At 42.2% G+C, this 17518-nt stretch overlaps 1 protein-coding gene across 1 annotated transcript in view; it reads right to left on the reverse strand.

Annotated features, from left to right (window-relative positions):
* The window catches only part of asap2a (ArfGAP with SH3 domain, ankyrin repeat and PH domain 2a), a 40843-nt gene that overhangs the window by 9841 nt on the left and 13484 nt on the right, over positions 1 to 17518 (reverse strand). Inside the window, exons 2-11 of the mRNA XM_030787416.1 lie at positions 16677 to 16749; positions 8837 to 8982; positions 8122 to 8196; positions 5126 to 5175; positions 3082 to 3211; positions 2782 to 2867; positions 2303 to 2378; positions 1945 to 2031; positions 1134 to 1237; positions 631 to 700 (exon numbers count right to left, since the gene is read on the reverse strand). Of these exons, the coding sequence (XP_030643276.1) occupies positions 631 to 700; positions 1134 to 1237; positions 1945 to 2031; positions 2303 to 2378; positions 2782 to 2867; positions 3082 to 3211; positions 5126 to 5175; positions 8122 to 8196; positions 8837 to 8982; positions 16677 to 16749 (897 nt within the window). The remainder of the gene's footprint in view (positions 1 to 630; positions 701 to 1133; positions 1238 to 1944; positions 2032 to 2302; positions 2379 to 2781; positions 2868 to 3081; positions 3212 to 5125; positions 5176 to 8121; positions 8197 to 8836; positions 8983 to 16676; positions 16750 to 17518) is intronic.

The following is a 17518-nucleotide window of genomic DNA, read 5'->3' on the forward strand; positions in this document are numbered from 1 at the left end:
AAAAGCCTGGAGCAAAACTCAAACTCCAGCACCAAATATGACTAACTCATTTCTCCTTTATGAACCCTCTCTCCCCATCCACCCAGCCTCTCCCAGGGAGCAGTTGAACTCATTAAAAATGGAGAGAAATAAAGGAGGCTCTTTGAGGAGTCTAAATCAATAGCTTTAGCCAGGCCAAAGCGCTCTGGTGAGGATGCCACGGTGTTATTAGGAACGAGCGCTGGGCGTCGGAACAAAACGGACTGTCGACCGCTTTCATGGTCAAATGAATTCACAACGTTCCGTCGCCTACACGTTTACGAGTTGAAAGGAAGGCCAAAATCGACCGACGAACAGAAAAAAAGGCTTCGCCGGTCAGTAGGATCAAGTGTCGCAATAAGCTGTAACCAGAGACGGCAGGGTTCTTTTGGGTCAAATGAAAGGGCTGACTGTCTGAGAGGTGCCTGAGCACTGTGATCTGGTCTCTGATGAGTGCCGGACTGAGGAGCAGAGAGCTCTCTGAATCACTTAAAAAAAAACAGCCATAATCATCATTAGACTGTGTGAAAACAGTCTCATTCTCTAAAGCGTTCCTATACTACGTGCGAGAGTTTAGTTGTGAGATGAGGTCAGTAAAAGGCGCTGACTCACCGTCCCGTGTGATATGGTAAGGTAGCCATTCTTCACGGTGCACTTCCTTTTCTGCCAAACCTTCCGCAGCCTGATGAGAAGAAAGAGAAAATGACCAAGACGGCTATGACTACCTGTCTGTCGTTATGCTGTTCCACGCAGCCTAGTCTTAGAACGCAATCTAAACACACCACAAATATAAGAAGGACCCATTTGGTCAGGGGTTCCCTGACAACACTGAAGAAATTATGCCTAAATGCAGTGTTTCCCTGTCCAGTCATGCTTCTGGACCTCCGCAGAGACTGTACATTTGAAATCTCTCCCTGCTCTAACAGACCTGATTCAGCTCATCAGATAATTAGCTGAAGCCCTTGACAGTTGAAGTAAGTGTGTTAGAGCAGAAAAACTAAAAATATGCTGAGCTATAGGACAGAACTGGGAAATACTGATTGGGTGTATTGAATGTATGACAATTTCTTTGTAACAGGTTTTTACAAATGGAGTAAAGTAAGCGGTCAGTTTACCCGTCGCTTTTCTTGTATAAATTCCCGCTCCTTTCTGTCCCATGCTCCTTGTTCCCCTGAGGTTGGTGCAAACTGTAGGTGGCGCTCTGTCGCACCTGGGAGTCCTAACACACAAAGAGGTGACACATGAGTAACATTAACGTAATATAAAATCGTCTAGGGCACGGGGTAAATCAACATTACGAGCGAGAGGAAAAGGTTTATTGTCATGGAAGGATGTTGTCACTTCCTTTGAGGAAACAGACCAAAATGGAGGACTGAGTGCTTCCAAAGTGATGACCTTGTTTTAATAATACTTTCGATTAACGAGAGAAATGATGGAAAAACCATAAACGATGAGGAATGAAAGTTGACAAGAGGATCACAGAACACATTCACAAAGTCACTTACTCTCCTAGACTTCGTTTGCAAAGGTTGGAGGCATTAAAGAAGAAAGAACAACATTCTTTAGACAGGTCAGTATGCACATACAATTTTCACACACTGTTTACGCTCATATAATCACTTTTACAGACAAAACAAAGAGATAATCATGTGCTGTATTACAAAACGCTAAACCAAAGTCAATCTATAAACTGCTTGCTTTTTTCAGTCGGCTCACGTGGCGTTAAGAGCCGCGTTTAACTCAGCTTATTTACATTAAGATTAAAACTTGCGTAAGCTCTTAATGATCCAGGACTAAACAGAGCAGAGCGGCTTGCTCTGGCTGAAACAGAACGTTGAAAGTCTTGCTGGTTTGTTTAGCAGGTGAGAAGGCTGCCGACAGGAGAAGGTTTTTGCACGAGCGACTGCGATCTGAGCTGCTGCCTACCTCCTTCTGTTCCACCTGCAGGGCTGTCTTTAACACGTCCCGTAACTGCGTCAGCTGTCTTCTCTCCTCGTCCTGGGCTTGTTTGATCTGAGACAAGAGTAACGGTGGGTCAGCCAAAAGGCTTTGCCATGTTTAGAGTAACGCTACACTGCAACCAGAACGGGTCTCCAGTGGAGAGCCGTCTTGGTTCAGTGTCTGGGTTCAGAACAGCTTAGAACATTACTGACTCATTTACAGTATTACTCAGTATTGTTATATAGTTCTCGCAGTCTTTAGAAGAACAATACAAACACCGCACGACGACAAAAATAAGCGCACACGCGTGTACGCGTGCTTAGAGGATGAGTGTCAGTCTCACCGTGTGTAAGTCTGTGGCCAGCTTCTCTATGGATGGTTTGAGGTTGTCCACTGCCTTCAGGCCATCCTGAAAAAAGCTGAGACCAAAGAGACAAGACATTCCAGCAGCTGACTTCCCCCGGGAAACACACCACACTTCACACACACACACACACACACACACACACTCTCCAACATTCTGTTCCAAAAGTTTTGAGACCGTTTCCCTTCCTTTTGGCCCATCCTCTGACCTCTTCAAAATTTTGGATTTGCAATATGTTAAATGGATCGGGGTAATTAGCTTAATTTGCAATATATCAAATTCATTTCCCATAGTTCAATGCAAATTCAAACTCATGAACTGAACAGGAGTTAATTCCAAAATTCTGAGGTGAGCACAGCTGTGTTTCTCTCTAAGGCAAAGAGAATTAAATGTATTTTGACAATGAGACTTGGATTGTAGAGCCTGACAAAGAGTCATAAAGAGCTCAGAAGTCTTACTTGCATTGTGCATGGAAATATTTGATGAGATTCTGAAGTAGGTCCACACCCTTCTTGATCTTGATCTCATTCACTTTGAGCAGATACTAGAATAAAGAAAGTTCACAAGAACACATATTACTCATAAGGGAAACATCTTTGTAATATGTTGCTTGACAGCGTTGCATTTATATAACTACTATACACTTCCAAAGCTTTCTCCACATTTATTTATATGCAGTCTGTGTATTTACAGTGGAATCAGGAACATTTGACATCATCTTATTGTAGATGTAAATGTCATGTGTCTCGTAAACTGACCTCACACATCTGGAGCTGAAAAAAGCGTCTCTCTTTCTCCATCTCTTCTGCTATCTCAGCTCCACTGATCTCAGTCCGGATCATTCCGTGCTGTCGGGCATGTTCTTTCTTTTCCTTCTCTATTTTTGTGCTGCAAGGGACAAACATGGAAAGGCTTACAGGTCTATCACTCTCTCTCACAGACACACACACACACACACACACACACACACACACAAATGCACACGTAAACAGGAAACACAAGGCTAAAACTCATGCAACAGGGCATTCTTTTCCATGTGCTGGGGCAGCATATTTGCCTCCACATAAAGGATGCAGCATTTCCTGGTTTTGGCGGGAGAGTCAGCAGCAGCAGGAGAAGAAGAAGAAGAAGCTCTGTTCTCAATCAGTCTGGAGCAGACGACTGCAGGATTCCACAAACACATGCTCCAGTCAAGCCTGCTTGCTTTCACCTGTGGCTTTTCATTAAATACCAAGCTTAACCTGGCCACCTCTGAACCGTCTGTCTGACTGAAAGCCTTGCTGCTTCTTATCCGAGTCATGTGCAACAAACATGGCCATTCTCAAAACAGGTAAGGTGGTTTGAAATAAAACAGCATAATTAAAAAAAAAAAAAAAAAAAAAAAAAGAGACCAAGAAACAAAGGCCATTCCAAAAGTGGTGCGGATGTATGAAGGCGTGCTGCTACCCTTCATAACAGAAATTTCTCCAATTAGGCCAATGACAAATCTTTATGTTGCAAAAAGGACTTTTAGTAGAAATGGTACAGCAAGCACATTCATTACATCAGACCACTTTAATATGAAAAAGAACACATACAGACGCGCACACACACACACACACACAAAAAACAACTTTATGAGGGGAAAAATGTTGGGATGTTCCCCATCAAATGTCTAATCTCCTTCAGCAAAATCACAGGATTACTTGTTCATCAAGAGCTCCCCCCCCCCCACTCTTTCTCTTTCTCTGTCCCTCTCTCGGTCTGTCTGTCTTCACTTGCAGCATTCACACACACACTTTGAAGTCTGTGGTTTTTATTAGTAAGGGCATCTGCAGACAATAATAATCCACAGCCCAGAAGCATTAGGAGTGCTCAGGAGGAAACAGATTAGCATTTACACTAAGCAAGATCTGTTCGAAGGGACAGAGAACAAATTGGACTCAAACTGTATGGAAGATGACAGAGCGCTTCCAAACCAGTTTAGCACTGTTGGGGCCAAAGTCACGCTTGTGCATTTCATCTCTTTCTGTCTGAAAATATGAAAATACTTGTCACTAAGAAATACTGGAGATTAGCACAAAGCTTTCATCAGGGCAAAAAAAAAAAATAAAAAAAAACCCAAACAAGGCAAAAACAGAGCTGATGGAACAGGAGTGTCTCAGCGAGGTCTGGGCTCTGCCCAGACCAAATAAAGACTGATGCAAGATACAAAAGAAACACCTTGATTTCCATTATCAAGTCAATTCTCTAATCAAATTCCATTTTCCGTAAGAAAATGTATTACCCTTTCAGTAAAGAATGTCCTTTGCTGCTTGTAAAATATATAAAGTGCTATAAAAAGTTCATACATTGTTGCATGCAAATTCAAATTCACACTGATGGACAATATGAACACAAGAAGTTACATCAACAGTGTGTCAGACGTTTATTTAAAGTGTTCAAATGTAAACCACAGGCAGTGTGACAGGGGAACCATTCAAACCACAGAGCGAGACCAAGACACTAAATCACACTGCACTTTACCTCTACACTGTACATCAATGATTCATGTTCATTTTAATACAAATATTAACTCTTGCTTAAACAAATGACCTCATGTTCATTCCAAACAATAACCCTCATATGTTACTGGTAATACTGCTAATTCTAACAAATAACATTTCCCCCAATTTTCTAAAAAAATCTTTTTTTCTTTATTATAAAAACATTTTTTAAATTCAACCTAGGCTACTAATGACCTTCAAGGTCATAGTGTGTGCATTCATGGGTCACAACTGTAAGTGATGAAACGTGCAAGAGAGTCAAGTTAAAATATCTTACACTTTCGTCTCATAGTCCTTCCAGGCTTTATCAAAAGGTTTCTTCAGGTCCTGCAGAAAAAGGATCAGATATTTAAATTAGAGTTTGGAGTGACACGAAGTAGGACTGAAATACAAAATGCCTCCCTACCTAGCATTACACAGCACCTTACTCTGTCTGGTAAACCGTGCCCTACTGACAAATTCAAAGCACATGAAAACAGGAGAGATTTCTAACACACTGCAAAAGGCAGCACAGCATTTTAATAAAAGTAAACGATTACCAACTGATAATGTTTCAGCTTCTCATCTGAAAACATGTAACTGCCAGTACTGTTCCTTTTTGGAAAAGAAAAGCAAGAAAAGACAAGAGCTTAATGGAGATCAGGGTGGGAGTGTAATGAGAAAGACTAAGGTCTGGGAGGCTTTGCTTACGTAAAACACATTTTCACTAACAGAGTCACGTAATGGCAAAATCAATTTAATTTCATCACGGTACCTTGCCACAGCTGTGAGATTCCCTGTGTAATTATGCAGTATTTTTACGCTGATTATTACACCATGATTGAAACAACTGCAGTGAATTTGCAAACACAGACTTTGTAAACAACAGAGATTACACCATCATAACAGAACTGTTGACATTTAATGTTCGATTATGGTCTTGTTGTGGGATCATTTACCTCTTAATTGTCATTGTTAATGACTGCGCAGTTAGTTTTTCATGCTTACAACTCTATCCAGTTTAAACTTGATCGCATGGTATCCCGAAGACTGATCTACAGATTCATCTTTGTACCTCTGATCTATATGCTGTTTGTACCAGTGTACTTTCCCCCTGTCATGATCTGCACTGAATGAGAAGAGCAGTGAAAACCCCCTGCATCACTGCTCTCTTTCACTCAGAGATAGAAGGCACCCAGTTATAGCTGACAAGTCCTGGGGTGGGGGGAGAGCTAAAAATAAACGCAAGGTCTGAGTAGGGCAGAATACATTATGAGCATGTTGCTATTGGTCCCTTATTGGTTATGATGTGTTATGTGGGGATGCTGAGAGTTGCTGGTGTGGTATATGATGTACCACTCACACAAAGTGCACTTGTTTGGAGAGAAAGGGAGAGAATGATAGTTACAAGCAGAGGGGGGGGGGACATCACAGAAAAAGGGAGACAAGTATCGGAAAATGCTTGTGATGGGAGCCAATGTCGTCACCTGTTCGTGCGATTTTGGAGAAAAACAACATCCCCTCTCTGGCAAAAGGGGCTCTAGTACTGCCTGACTGAGTTTGAAGAGCCAATGATTTAACGTGGGATAAGTCTGTAATAACGTCACTCCAGTGTCACAGAAGTTAAACTGATTTTCACTACTAAATCAAACCAACATTGTTAATTCAAACTTAAGCCTAGAATGATTCACTAGGTTTTAAAGTAACACGACTGTACCCACGGAGACGGTGAGGCGGTGGGGAGACTGCCGCACTCGGCATTTTTTGCATGACATCAGCAGCGCGTCTGTTTGTAGAAGCCTGATGGCCTCTTGTAACAATGTTGGATCAGCAGCTTTCCCTCGCAGCCCAGAGAACAGACACTCAGAGAGGAGTCAGGACAAGGGCAAGCCAGGTCATTCAATCTGACATGTAAAAAATCTGGACTAAGCCAAGAGCTGTGTTCAAAGTCCAAAAGCTCCTTCTCTCTTCATATGTTAACTAAGGGGAGATGACTGAAGCATAAAAATGCAATGTCTTTGGTTTGAGTGACAGTCCAAAACCTGTAATCTTAGATCCATTAGAGATGGTCTCCCACAGTGCTTCATCAAAATCAACCCAGTATGAGAGAGCACTCCCAGAATATTAACACTCCATTAAAGGGATTCAGTGAGGCAACACCTTTTGCTCTTGTAGGCATCTCTATAAAAGTGCACTCAAAAAGTAAAACGTTGGATTCACTTATGTTAATTATGTAAGCAGGTTCCACGTAATTAACCTGAGCCTGTCTGAGATTAATTTATACATCCTTCACTAGCACAACACATATAAAATCAATAAACAGAGTAAGTCAACTGAATCTAAAACGGATTCATTTTTTGGTGAATTGTTGAGAAGCACACAGGTTTGAGTAAACAAGGATTATTTTCATAACTGGATAATGATTCAGAAGATTTATGTTACTTTAGAATGTCTTGCAAAGATTCATTCTGGAAAGTTTTAATGCAGGTCCAGACATTTTAATCCAGACATCTTTGCTTTGAATTTCTCCTGGTAATTTCACTATACTGTGAACTGCTGCATTCAGGCTGGTAGAAGCTTTGCAATTCTATGTAGGGGCAGCTGGACTAGAACTGGAAAGAGTTTGACTTGAGTGGAAATAGGAAAGGTCTTTACATGTCAAAGGCATGACCAGCACCCCAATGCCAGCTTAATTGGTGTTTCAACACCGAGTGGAGTTCACTCGAACAGCTCTACTCACAACTAAGGATTCATGGGAATGAATTATCCAGGAAGAGTCTCCTCTCTCAGACAATTTCTCAGGCAGCCAGAGAAAGAAAGAGAGGGAGAGAGAGAGAGATAGAGATAGAGAGAGAGAGAGAGAGAGAGAGAGAGAGAGAGAGAGAGAGAGATCAATCCAAGGAGAAAGGGGAGGAAAGAGCCACCAAGGAGACAGAGAAATGGGCCTCATTAGGACCAAATCACATAATGTCCCCAGCCGTGGCTAACGAGCCACGCGGTTAAGTTGAGGTCAGGAGTTTGGCATGGATGGTAATGAAGGAAGACAGCCTATACAATTGTCACATACTGGGTTCCTGAACACCATTATCATCCCCCTGCTCTCAGCGCAAGTCTTCAAACAGTACACGCTGAGTCATTCTGGACACTTGTTGCCTCTTGTAAAATTTGAGTAGATTGTATCTCAGCGATCATGGCATGTGATCAGAGAATGACGGCCATTTTGGAGGATTCACCCCGCCAAAAATGTTGCTGGTTCTTTAAGTGTTTAAAATCTTTAAAGATGACGTCACTTACGCCCTTCACACCCTTCAGATCTCCCTTCAACAGACTGTCCAATGGGAAAGTGATGATATTGTTCATATTCTGAAACTAGAGAGAATGTTATTAGCCATGATGTTATTACAGCATCTCATTGCTAATTATGATTGTAATTGTGCAAACAATAAAAGTAGTCAAGCCAATGAGGCAGTGCTTTGTCACATCCAGATTGAAGAGAAGCAAATGATAAAATATGCGCAATTGACATACATAAAAATGAGTGAGCCATTAATATACATTGTGAGTGCCTGAGAGACAAAAACATCTTAAGAAACTGGAGACATTTGTGACAACGCCGTTGATGGCGGATTTGCCTAAACTGGATTTAACAGAATTGTGGCACCATAAGAATAACATTTTATATATGAGCTGAGAATGTTACACCCTACAGACAAATGATTTAAGATTGTGTCTGTGCCCAGTGGGACTCAAAACCCATAAACAGTGGGAAGGAAATCTGGCAGTTTGAAATGACTTTTGAATGTTATCGTCCCTTCCCACCCCCTCTTTGCAATTCACACCAGAGACACCCAACTGTAAATTAATTTGCATACACAAGTCATGACTAGCCTGATTCAAACAAACAGAAATACATGCAGCCAGAGGGCACAACATTTTATATACATTAAAAAAAACTGACAATGTCTGAAATAAAAGCCATAAAAACATACAGACTCAAACAGTTCCCCACCAGGTTCTTGAAGAGAGCTGTGAGTTCCTTGGTAAAGACAGAGAACTTGAGGAAGGCAGAACCAAGGTCAGGATCGTCTCTGTAGACACAGTTCTCCCCGAACTTCTCCAGAGCCTGTGTGTACTGTTCCTCATTCTCCACATGGGCTGAGAGAACAAAGCAAAGACCAAAACTTCATCACACTCCATCATCAATACTTTAGACATCAAACTAGCTGCATAGCCATTATCCTTCCAGATCATAAAAAAATCCATCAACCCACTGCACATAGAATTAGATGCTGAAATAGAATTAGATGTAAACATAGAATTAGATGTAAAACATTACAATGAAAACTAAGCATTAAGTCCTTTTAAAAGAATTCCTCGAAGGCTAGCAACTGAATGGCTGAACAAAAAATAATTATAAAGGGTATCACATGATTGTATTGACAGGGAGTTAATAGTCTCTCACAACGGCTGTTTTTGTATGTGTCATGTCTTTGACTTCACTGGCTCACTTCTTCTGGGCACTCATTGGGTTGAGAGTAATATCACTTGCATAACAGCCAAATCACTCACTATCCAGTCAGCCAGGAATAGACTGAGCATAATTATTTTTCCAAGAATTCCACGGCTCAGTCCCTGCCCATTGTTTCACTGACTGAACAAGCCCAAAGACCCTGATAATGTAATAGGGGAATTTATACCCATTATCCAGAAGTTTAAGTCTAAGCAGCTCTAATTTTACATTCTTTTTCAGCCTTTACTGAAATGCAAGACTCAATGAATTTGAACAAAACTCCGTAAAGATCCTGTCTGTTAATATACATGTTGTTATTTCCAGTGATGTGCGGTCAACTAAACCCCTCCCGTAATCTTCCCATGGGAAAACAATATGGAATTGACAAGTACAAACACGAAATAAAAATTTACTATCTGTGCAGGGGGGGTTATCGGCAGCGGGGAGTTCTGGGCAAATGTTGAGTGCCTTGAGGCCTGTTTGCAATCAACACCTGCCAGGAATTTCACTCCTCTCCCATGTGCGAGTTGTCCCAACCACTTAAGAGACACACCACTCAGCCACACTGGCACAACTCTGTCAGGCTGCCACAGTGCTGACAACACGCACTTTAAAACAGCACAGAGGCAGGCGGGACACAGACTCGTTCACTTCAAAACAAAGGGATTTGTTCAGATCAATCTGCCTAACATAAAAAAAATCAATGTCCTCGAGTGAATAATACATAAAAGTTATGCAGACTCTCAGGCTGTAAGTAGGTATGTGATCTAAGACGAGCTCTTGGTCTTTGACACACGGTCTTCGGGAGACAGGGACATAAATGGACAGGATGAAAGGTGAAAGGAGTTGAGCAGTTACTCTGATGTGACTCCCTAAGCAGGAGCCATGTGCCTTCAGCCAAAACAGACTGACTTCAAGAGGAACTGGCTGTCTCAGAGTTCCTATCTGTCTATATGTGGCTTAATGCAACAAAGCTTGAAGACACCAGTCAAGTACATATGTGAACAAGGTCTAACAAAGCTTATATGAACTCATGAGTTCACGGAAACTTTGTTACAACATGTTTTATATGACTTCAATGTAGACATGTGCTTTCCTGGGTTTCCCTGAAGAGCAAGTCAAGCAGATTGAACAAGGGATTAGACAGGAGGTCAGCCCAGAACAAGCAGGAAGAAACGTCCCTGATCAAATGAAAAGGATTACGCAACTACACCTCATGTTGAGGCACCGCTGTTTAAATAAAAAATAAAAAAAGAGGGAAATAAAGGAGCTCTTCTGATATTACGAAACATGTACCAAACTGCTCAAAGAATAACAAATGAGAACTTGTATCTTTTTAGGAAACACACTGTACCAGTGGGAACACAGAATTGATGTCTTACCTTCTCAAGGTCTTTTGGGTTAAGATGGAGTTAACTGAATGACATAATTATGCTATTTATTGATCAAGCGTCTCACATGCAACCCTAAGGTGGCCAACCTTGTCATTTAACACCAGTGAGGGAAGTCAATATTTCCACTGTCCAATCAGGAGGAGAAGCAGGTCCTGTCAGAAGCAGTGACAAATAGAAGTTAGAGGTAGTGGAGAAGGGACAGACCGAATGTGGAGGAGTGTGAAGACCGCCTCCCTCTCAGCACCTGCCGCTCGCCGGTGACTCAACTGATCTCATTACTGCCGAGCATGTGTCTGGACACGGTGCCTAACACAACACACTTTTTAACAGTCTGCTTCGTCAGGACATTCATACTTCAACTTTTATTGATGACATTTTTCCACCCTGACGCTAAGGTTCAGTCAGAAGATTTTCCAATTAAAGAGTACAAAACCAAGAATCTTATGACAAAACACATTTTACACTTCTTATATGTAAGAGCATTATCTTTTTACTCTCCATTAATACTGCCCATGAACTGTCAAACTTAAATTTTCCAACTCTCTGAGTCAGATTACAACCGCCCACTTTCCTTTGCCTCCTCAGTCACAAACTAAACCTAACAACTTGCCACTCTCTCAACATCTCAAAAAAAAAAAAAAAAAAACCTGCCCTCACAACACAAATGTTTCCATGGTTACAGAGCAGCAGATTCAAGCATAGCAAAAACCCACTACAGAGCTATACATTAGTACAATTATCACCAGAAGGCGTTTTCACAGGCAATGTCAAATGCCATGCCAGTGAGGGGTTCATGATGTACCATCAAAAGCATCATGAGTGACTGGGGCTAGGAGTACAGCAGAACGCCATCGAAACTAATGGCCACATGGTTGAATGCTCTCATTTGGATACTGAGCATAGAGAGAGAGAGAGAGAGAGAGAGAGAGAGAGAGAGAGACAGAGACAGAGACAGAGAGAGAAAGAGAGAGAGAGATCTCCAGCTGGGTCCATGTCCAATGTTGTGACAATACATGTCCAACCCTAGGGAGCTGTGTACAGGCTCAACACTGGCCTTGTTTGGGTTACAAACTGACCAGCTTTTGTCTCCTGCTGTCCTGGCACGTTAGCAGCAGTGGGAATTGGCCTTTGTTTTGAAGTGGTATACGAGTGTGGAGCAGACATAGCCTTCTCATCTATGACAGCACAACACACAGCTTAAATCACAGGCTGCCCCCCTGATGACAACAACTCAGAGTTAAAAGCTTTAAAGCGTGTTCGGTTAGACTCCAAGGCTTTTCCGACTGACTGACTCTCGCTTGGCATTAACATAACCAAACGCAGGCGTATTCTGTGCGGTCCGAAATAAAGAGGCACAGGGCTGTTTTGTTGTTTGGGAATGTGTGTGTGGGGTGGTGCTGGGGGCAGAAAACAATATGCCTCTCTCTTTCTGTCTCTTTCCCTCACACACACAGAAAAATTTTTGTCAGGTCACTCAGGGCCATGTTGCAGATTATCTAACCATAAACAGGCCTGTTTAGTTTTTGTTTTGTTTTTTTTCCCCTTCTTTAACTTATCTATGTTTAATTAAGAGACAGCAGTGAGATACAGGTCTCCTCAGGCTCCCAGATCACACGCATACACACATACACACACACACAATATTGGGGTGTTGGGTAGTGGTTCCAAATATACTGAAATAGAGAATTTATGGTTGTTGAATGATATGTTCATAGACCTTGTCCAAAACCATACTTGGACCAATATCATGTCTTTTTGATCCCTGATCTTTTTTTTTTTTTTTTAGCTCTAGCTAACAGGCAGTAGACAGCTTTGTTCCACAAAGCCAAAGGCATCACAACAGGAAAACAAACACAAACAAACTCTTTGGAGATGAGGGAAGGTTAGTGACAATTCACTAAATAATGTGACAAAAACAAGAGAGCAGCTGTCTTCATTCTTCAGCTTCACCCCTGAGAGAGGCAAGGGGGCTCACGAAAGCCCTCCCATCCAAACGCTAATTTCTTTAGCACTTTTGAGGCCGCTCCACTCACAAATAAACATTGTGAGTCACATTAAAGCACATCTGCATACACCTGCGTTTACTAAATTTCAATTTCAGTTCAGTGGTAACAGTAAACAGGCCCTAACAATGTTCACGCTTTTTAATGTGGTTGCCTACAAAGAAATTCGTATGAAATCACAACAAGTCGGAACAAACCGTACAAACCTGCTCTCAGCCACGGTACCGTTACCAAAAGGCATCGCCCTCCCCTGCTAAGATCAAATATAATATCAATCTGAGTAACACGGCGAGAGATAATACGGGATGATCAAGATGAATCAGGGGGTTTGTCATTGTTACACAAGCTCCAGGTGTGGATGTTCTACTTCTGTCATTATTTTGTGCTCTCGCTGTCTCCCCTCTCTCTCTTTCCACCTCCTCTTTCCTGTCTTTGTTACAGATCCTATTGCCAATCATATCTAATATCACAGTGCTAGACAGAAGTGCTCACTGTTGGAGATGAGGAGAGAGCAGTGCCTCCCGTTCATGTGTCAGAACCGAGAGCTGAGATCTTTGACATTGACGGGACAGGGGAAGTATTGTACACTGTGTTGGAGAGGTATACACACTAAGGCTTGGGTAAACAGACACAATGAAAACCCAAAAGCCATGATGGACAACCTTGTCTAGTTATTTGGCACACTTGTGCTGACAACCCAAGAGCTACAGAAAGAATTAAAAGAGTTTCAGAGAAATAGTAACTGTGTGTAGCTAGAAAATCCACATGCTATCAAACACCTGCGTCATCTAAACCTGAGGGGGGGTTGGGGGGGGGGGACTACATGAACAATTTTAAACTGAATGACGTCTAGAAAGCCCAGAGAAAAATTGGGTTATTGCCTTGAATTTTGAAGAAATCAAGATTTTTATCCTTTGTCCTTAAGATGTACCTTAGCAGCGGCTAAGGTTCCCACTCAGTCAGAGCGGGAAGAAGTACCCTGGACAGACAGGTTGGGGCCCCTCAGTTCATAAAGAATTCGTCAGCAGTGAGACGTCCATATCTCAGCAACCCTGGCTCTCACATGAGGAATGCTGGAGCTGAGAGCCAAGGCCCAGAGGAGCCCACATCAAACAGAGACTTGACTATCTCTTCAGCTACCGAGGCTGACAGCATACTAAAGCCTGTCCCCTACTGGGACTGTGGCTAAGCCAAAACCCTCACAGCTCCATTAAGACACAAGAGCCCAGTGAATAAGGATGTCTTCACTCAAATAAGGTGTCTTAACAAGCCATGTTATCTGTTCCTACGAAGGCCTTGACATACACACACACACCCCTACATAAAAAAATACCTATCTATCTATCTATCTATCTATCTATCTATATATATATATATATATACACACACACATATATACATATATCTATATCTATACATACATACACACAGATATACACACACACACACACACACATACATCTAAACACATACATACATACATAGGTGTGTATATGTGCATACACACGGAAGAGGGGTTTTGGAAACAGCTTCATCTATTAGCTGTCCAACTGAATTTGTCATAGCCTTCAGCTGGGGAAATATTGGCTTAGCATTCCTCATGAACAATATACAGTCATGTCTGAACTCAGGACAAATAACCAAGTAGGAAAAGCTTCCAGAACAATAGCTTATCTCTGTAGAATATTCTCCTCTTGAATAACAGCTTAAGTCTTTTTAGGTCTTTTTAAGGGTGGAACACAATCTTATACATATATATGGTCATAACAACCTATCATTACATTGAAGAATATCTTGCTTTTGAAGGTGAGGAATGTTCTAGATTTAAATGAGATTAATGAATAAAGTGTTCCAAAAATGTTTCATGTTAGCCCTTTGGTGATAACAATGATTTGTTTAAACGTTACATGTATATCCACTCGGACAAATTTGGAAGGCACTGTTTTTCCGTTCTGGTCCATTTAGTACTAAAACAGTGTTGTTTAGAGATGTGTCAGGGACCATAGCATTTCTGAACAGTGTAAACTACAAGAAAGCTGTCTCTGCCTGTCTGTCTGTCTCTCTGTCTCACTCGCTCTCTCTCACACGTGGACAAGTGAAGTTTCATACCCCCGACTGTCTGTCTGGCTGCCTCCAACACTGACCTAATCCAGGCTGCCCTGCTCTCTGCTGGTAATTAAACCTTTATGAGCACAGCAGAATTAATCAAGCTTAAATTCAGGGTCAAGGCCTGGACTTAGAGGAGCCCTGCCTCATTCCCATGGCAACACACACACACACACACACACACACACACACACACACACACACACACACACACACACACACACACACACACACACACACACAGAGTCATTTTTAGAAAAAAGAAAACTATAGTGTGCACAGAGGAAATTTGAGGTAAGCCATTTTTATTCATTACTTCATATTTTGATGTAATTTCCATTATTTTTCTTATTCATGGTGGCATACACTCAGTAAGTACTTGGTAACAGTAATGGCAACATTAAGGTCTTAAGAAACAATCCAGATGGTTGGTTTAAGTCCAAAAAGCCTCTTAACAAAAGTGATTAGATGTTCAATATGGTTTCAGAGGTCTTCTATCATTTGTTTTCTGGAAGCTAAGTTTACAGGGCAACAAGCTTTCAGTCAGTGAGTTATTAAAATAACCAGACAGACAATATCTCTATTGCAAATCCAAAGACGCTGCTTGGACAGAGACCAGTAAAATTCAAATGAGGTGAAAATCCCCTACTCTCAAGACCAGATGTCTATGGATTATTTATTTCCCTAATCAAACAATCATTATATTTTCATATTCCCAAACAGCTTGTAAACCTGTAGTTGGGCTTAGGGAAGGGAACTCACAGGCCGTATCTGTACAAAGCAGGAACAGAGGGAAGAGATGAAGGGAGTTCTAGGAACTTTCATCAGAACAAAGCAGAGAAGGAAGAGGTGAAAATAACCACCCTCCTTCCCTAGTGGTTCCACACCACACACACACACACACACACACACACACACACACACACACACACAAATACACACACAGAGTAAAAGGGTGTGCCGTGGCCCAGCTGTCCCCTGGGGTGCTGGAGCCAGCTGTCATGTGTTAGAACAGAGAGAGTAGTGTTGCTGAATAGGCCCAGCTCAGAAGAGCCTGCACCCCCAGCCTCGTGCCTGCTGATGGCCTTCGGTATGCAACCAAATACAAACCCCGTCACTGACCTCTCCAGTATCAGCAGAGCCAGGACAGTAAGCAGTTCCTCTGTCACTCACACAGACACACACACAACTCAGTGGCACCACCGGCTGTCCTCTGTATGAATCATCTGTCAAAACTAGCAAACTAATGAATATATAAATGCTGTACACCTTATATATATCATATGTTGTGAAGGAGTTGAAAAATTATGACATTATGTAAGCAACAGGGAATGGGAGAGTTTTGCGCTTCATACAACATCATCTGAATCTCCTCCCATTCAGAGTCTCAGTGTTGTGATGGACTTAGACAAAAAAAAAAAACTGGGTGAAAGTTGGCCTGCGTGATCTCCTTCTCTCCTCACCCCCATTGTTTGTGGAGCAGATGGAGACGGAGAACAGCTCCATAAATCTACAGACATCAGGCCATCAGCCATCTCTCACCACAAAAACCTTCCCCAACACCCCAACACTCACACCCTTACTGCCCTATTAAAGCCCAACAGATTCTCCCAGTAACATTCAACACACGCGCGCACACGTAAACACATGCACACACTCCCATCTTCTGTTTGACATCAGTTCATTTTGAGTCAAATTCTCCAACTGCCTTTAAGTGGAGTGCAATGTGACGAATCCAGTGAGCTCATGTGTAATCCAGGCTAATACTACACCAAGACGAGCTACAAAGGACCCAATGTGTAAGTGTTACGGTAGCAGAGCTTCAACCTGACCCACCTAGACCGGAGGCGTAGATTGCTTTGACTGACTTCTTCATCTTGTACAGGACGCTTCGATCCACGTCCAAGGCCTGAGAGAGACAGAGAAACACAGAAAAAGGAAAACAATGAGTTCCTGGCAAAGTTAACACACGACCAAACATATACGAATACAACACAGGACTCAGAACCACTGAACTCATCTCAGACAATGAATGAACAAAAAAGAACGAACAAAAATGCCGCCACAGACCTCACCATTCAGGCTAAAATACCACATTGCTTCAAGTTACTAACAGTAGCGGAGAACTGGGACTCATTCACATTGTCCAGTGTATCATAGTGTAATTCAGTATTTGACTCTATAGACGAGCTGTTCCCAGTCTGTTGTGGGTGATAAGATCTAATGGAGAGAAACTGGAGTGGCAGGTGCACGTGGGAACTATGATTGGTGGGGTGCTGGCAGCTCCCCTCCCGTCTGCAGTTGATTCATTATTCAAAAGACTCCTTAAAATAAGCTGAGGCAATTCCCTACTCTGCAGGAGAACGGGAAGCAAGCCGCTGGCCTCTTCTGCTAAAACCTGTGAGTTTCTCTGCAGCAGAGTTTTCCCCTCGAGAGAGAGAAAACACAACACACACACACACACACACACACACACACACACACACACACAGACACACACACCAACTACAGCTCTTGATAACATTCAGCATACCCACACTGCATAACACAAACAGCACTAAACCAGAAGAAGTGTTGTCTGTTTTCTTCCAATACCATTAAAACTCTCTCAAACAAAGCAGCACAGATTCACAACTAAGGGACACAGTGCCGCTGTACGATGACCGCCACAAGCTATG

Source organism: Chanos chanos, chromosome 10, assembly GCF_902362185.1.
Source record: "Chanos chanos chromosome 10, fChaCha1.1, whole genome shotgun sequence".
NCBI classification, from domain to species: domain Eukaryota; kingdom Metazoa; phylum Chordata; class Actinopteri; order Gonorynchiformes; family Chanidae; genus Chanos; species Chanos chanos.